A 4,366-nucleotide genomic window follows, 5' to 3' on the forward strand; every position below is an offset into this window, starting at 1 on the left:
ATACGTTAACCTACACTACTGTAGCTCTTGAGATTCAAAGCGGCGCCCAATCTTACCGTATGTAACGAGAGTCCGTAGATTAGACACTAAGACTATAATCGCTTCTACCTTATTGTGCGCACTTGAGATCTCTTTATCTATTAAAGAAACCTCACTGGACGATGCGCGTCGAGTTGGATCTCTCGATCTCTGGGAGGTCTGGAAGACAAGCTTGTATCCCAAACACTCGCATGCCTGTCAAGACATCTACTTTCCTTGCTGCTCTCTTTCTAGCGCTGGAAAATGTGTATGGTCAATTATCAACCTCGTCTTTACTACTACGATTCCAGGAGCCATTACTAGACAGTGTGCATCGAGCTCTGGCTGGAGGAGAGGAAGACGCTGAAAAAGAAGACTCTATATGTAAACAACCGGGTTCATTTCTCGGTGTAGGCAACACGGAGTGTTTGCATAAGCACCTCCGCACTGCCATATTTCTCTTGGCAGTGATTATTCTCGTGTCCATTATCTTAGACCGAGTGATTCACTACTGTCGTCTCTCGATCAAGTGCCCGCAGCTTCGATTAATCGTGAACCGCATCTTTGAAGAAATGATGATTATGGGATTCTTGTCCATGATCATTTTCTCGCTCAATACGAGTGGATCTATGAATTCGCTCGATTTGGACAATCTAACGTCAGAAGAGCAGCTACATTTCTACGAATTTTTCCACTACATTGTCTTTTTGACTATGATCTACTTCATTATCATTGTTTTGCTTTTGCTATTCATTGGTACAGTCGTGCCAAAGCTTATTTGGAACATGAAGAAGCATCCAAATCAAGAACGTGAAAGTGTGAGTGACATTCACGACGATACGTACGATGGTCGGTACACCAGCGTAGGTGATCGAGATGACTGTGGTGGCCGGTCGAGACGTTCGCAGCCTCGCGACTCTAGTCGGTACAGTTCGGGCAGCACCTATTTGGACGATGGTGAACGTACGCCAGAACTTCCATCCGATGAATACTACGCTTCCATGCGAGCACGACAACGCTCAGATGCAGACATGATAAGTCGAATGACGACGACCAGAGGGAGATCCTCTTCCGGTATGGATCTCGTCATGGGTTCGCGTGCGTACAGCCTTCTGCTGCAACGGTATCAGCGTGAAGGCTGGTGGTTTCGATTCAACATTCGCAAACAATGGAGTTTATGGAAAAGTTTTGAGATTCTCGCATACAACATTTGCCAAAATCGAAGTGGTTACATTTACAAAAATCCAGCCGAGATGGACCGTCTCTTTGGTGTACGACCTGCTCGTTCATGGACTCAGCAAGCATTTGATGACGACGAATATGATGAAGATGATCAAATGACGTACGCTAAGTATCATGTCCTGTGCATGCGCAACTTGCTATACCACATGACGAACATTCACCCATTCGTGTTTTTACTGTTGATCATTATTTGTTTACTTCCATCCATTTTCCCCGACCAAGACCACTGGATTTTTCTCGGTGTGGGAGCGCTGCTTTTGCTCTTAAATATTTGCATCTTTTTCAAAGTGCTTCAAATTTTGCGTGGCATTGTTGATGATCGTCTTCGTGTCATAACGTCAAGAGAAATCCAATCACGTCTTGAGAAAGCGCGTTCACGACCACGTCATCGGAAACGGTCTGACGCTGCACCAGCATCTGCCCAAAACTCAGCTCCTGAAAATAAGGCTCCAGTCAAGTTCAAAGCTGCTGCTCTTGCCATCCGCTCGATCATTCGAATGCAGATGTCAGCGCTGTGTCATCGACAGCTTCACTACCACGATGAGCGATTCTGGTTCAAAAGTCCCAAGTTGTTGCTGCGACTTTTTCAGGTTGCAACAATTGGTCAAGCATTCTATCTCGTGTGGCTTTCACTTGTGGAAATTAACAGCATGTCGGACTCGATCCCGTCCGATGGAGGTGGAAAAGGCCTTTTGGCTCTAATGATTGTCTTTCCGGTGTTGGCGCTGTTTATCATTACCCCCATGACCATGCCGAGTCTTGTGCTAGTGATGAGTCTAACTGGTATTTTCGTAGATCTCAATGCCACCAATGGCAAAGCACGAGGCAAGTCTCGTAAAGTTACGAGAGAAGACTTGACAACTCACACGAGAATCATGCGTCGCACGTATCTGAAGAGCAACTATAGCGAAACGGGCTACCAAACGCCCGTGACGCCTCACCTGGGAACCAATCGATCTTCTTTTGCGGTTGATCCAGTTCCGGACCAACGAGACTCCATGACCTCGCCGACGAATGTGTTCCTTCGAGTTTACGACTCACCTGCCAACGCACGACAACGAAACTCTTACCGCAATTTCGCTCTTAATAGTAACTCCATAGGCCGCGAAAACTCGTTCATGAGTAACAACTCCGGACGCTACAGGAATCCCAGCCGATCGGGCGCCGACGATGGAATCGATACTAGCTCGAGTCAAACATTTAACCTTGCAGCGTTCCAGTTACTAAACAGCCCTACACCCAACATTGAAGAGTACCCCGATCGACAATCGGCAACATCTTTCTGCAGTAGTTCAGGCAGGAGTCCTCGATCATCTAGGGCTGAAATGACTATACCTGGTACACCAGTAGGCGGAATTCCAGAAAACGCTACGTTTGGTGAACAAGTCGACAATAACGCTGATGAAAACGATACCGAGTATGAAAATGGACAGGGTCAACCAAACGATCGCGCGGTGGGAAGCTTTAAAAGCTTTTGCTCGAAGTACGGCGGATACCCAGACATGTAGTCAATCACAATGTACGCCATTTTCACATTTTTTGTCACCTGTCGCGCGATAAAGTCACCTTAAAGACAGATTTCACAATGCAGAACGCCATACTTATCTGTTCTATTGTTAATACTAGTTGTTGTGCTCAACTCACATCGACGTCGATTCCACGCTCTAGCCCTCATTGAGTGTGTCAAAGGCAATCGTCAGCACCCATGAAGTAAAAAAAATAAACCTTTCATTAATGCGTAAATCTGATAGCAAGTAGACCGTACCCGCTCACTCTTTGCTCAACGGAGTCAAAATTATCTAATGCCTGGCCCCGTTAAGGTTAGCTTGGAAATCAATAGGCATTAGGGCACTGAGCTTCCATTCGTAACACCAGTCCATCCTAGCGGCCTGTATGCATATTTTGGTCGAAGTGCACGCTTTTCCTCCTGTTTGATCACACAACAGTCAATTTAAAACCACAATGGTCCATGCTGTAATAATACGAACCATGGATACATTCTCGTCCGCATAGATAAGTCCTAAATCATTCTTGACCCCTTTATGGGCTAAGCCATCAAACTCATTCGTGTTGTTAGCATTCGCACTGCCCGGTGGAGCACCAGGTCCAGCGCCACTTGGCATAACGCCAACCTGATGACTAGGGAATCCTGGGAAAGCGTGCGACGGAGGGCCAACTGCTCCGGGAGGGAGTGGACCTCTTGGCCACTGTTGTGCCATACCAGTATATGATGGGTACGCTTGCGGTATCGCCAAATGAGAAGGTGGTACGGCACCCCCAAGAAACCCTCTTGGCGTAAGTGTAGGCCGCATCGGAATACCGACTCCAGGAGAAGCTATTCCACCGGGAAAATGCATCGGATTTGGCGGTCGAATGCCCATAAATGGCAGACCACGACCAGGATAGCCGCCTACTATAGGAGCATCTAATCGCAGCTTTTTCGCAACGCTTCCATCAGCATCTGCATAAATCAAATCTTTGTTAGATTGATGTGAGCTTTATCGTTTGTATTGGCACAATAAAACTCACCTGGTACACCTTCCATGCCATAGACCTCAACATCAACACTTTCTTTTCCCGGCTTAGCATTCGGGATACTTTGGAGAGTCTCCTTATGCACTTGTTGGGTGTGAATGATCATGCCACTTATAGTACTAAGCTTCTTGTGGCATGTAGGACACTTAAAATGACGCGCTTTTTGGTGCAATATGAGAACCTTTTCGTCATCAAAATTGCGATCGCAGTAATAACAAAAGATGCGCCGCTGCGGAGCCTCGCCGCCGATGCCACCATCATCGCGTCTCTTCTTTTTGCCCATACTTGCCGACCTTCAGCCTCGACCCGTTTACTATTATGAATAATACTAAGTTCTTAATGTACTTTGTAGTATTTCTACACAATTCAATTTGTGCTCATGAACATGGCGCACTCCAATCAACTGACTGCATTTAAGTATGGCAAGTGTATTATTCGTGTGTCTAGGGAATATTTGTCGGAGTCCGGCAGGCGAGGCAGTGCTTAAAGGCATTGTGAACAAGAAAGCGGGTTCAAATGCAAGCTCCTTTCGAATTGAATCGTGCGGTACTGGAGGAGGCAATCCGAACTG

General features: G+C 46.5%; 2 protein-coding genes across 2 annotated transcripts; one reads left to right on the plus strand and one right to left on the minus strand.

Moving 5' to 3' along the window:
* Positions 1–230: 230 nt before the first annotated feature.
* On the plus strand, positions 231–2,768 carry PHALS_01729 (uncharacterized protein; the record flags this gene model as incomplete). Its single annotated transcript, XM_024716178.1, has 1 exon — positions 231–2,768. One exon carries the CDS (start codon positions 231–233, stop codon positions 2,766–2,768), a length of 2,538 nt encoding a protein of 845 aa, XP_024581803.1.
* Positions 2,769–3,103: 335 nt separating this feature from the next.
* On the minus strand, positions 3,104–4,078 carry PHALS_01730 (zinc finger protein; the record flags this gene model as incomplete). Its single annotated transcript, XM_024716180.1, has 3 exons — positions 3,104–3,187; positions 3,249–3,721; positions 3,790–4,078. The coding sequence occupies 3 exons, from the start codon at positions 4,076–4,078 to the stop codon at positions 3,104–3,106; spliced, it is 846 nt and encodes a 281-aa protein (XP_024581804.1).
* Positions 4,079–4,366: the final 288 nt, after the last annotated feature.

This window comes from Plasmopara halstedii (assembly GCF_900000015.1).
Source record: "Plasmopara halstedii genome assembly, contig: Scaffold_1583, whole genome shotgun sequence".
Classification (NCBI taxonomy): Eukaryota; Oomycota; class Peronosporomycetes; order Peronosporales; family Peronosporaceae; genus Plasmopara; species Plasmopara halstedii.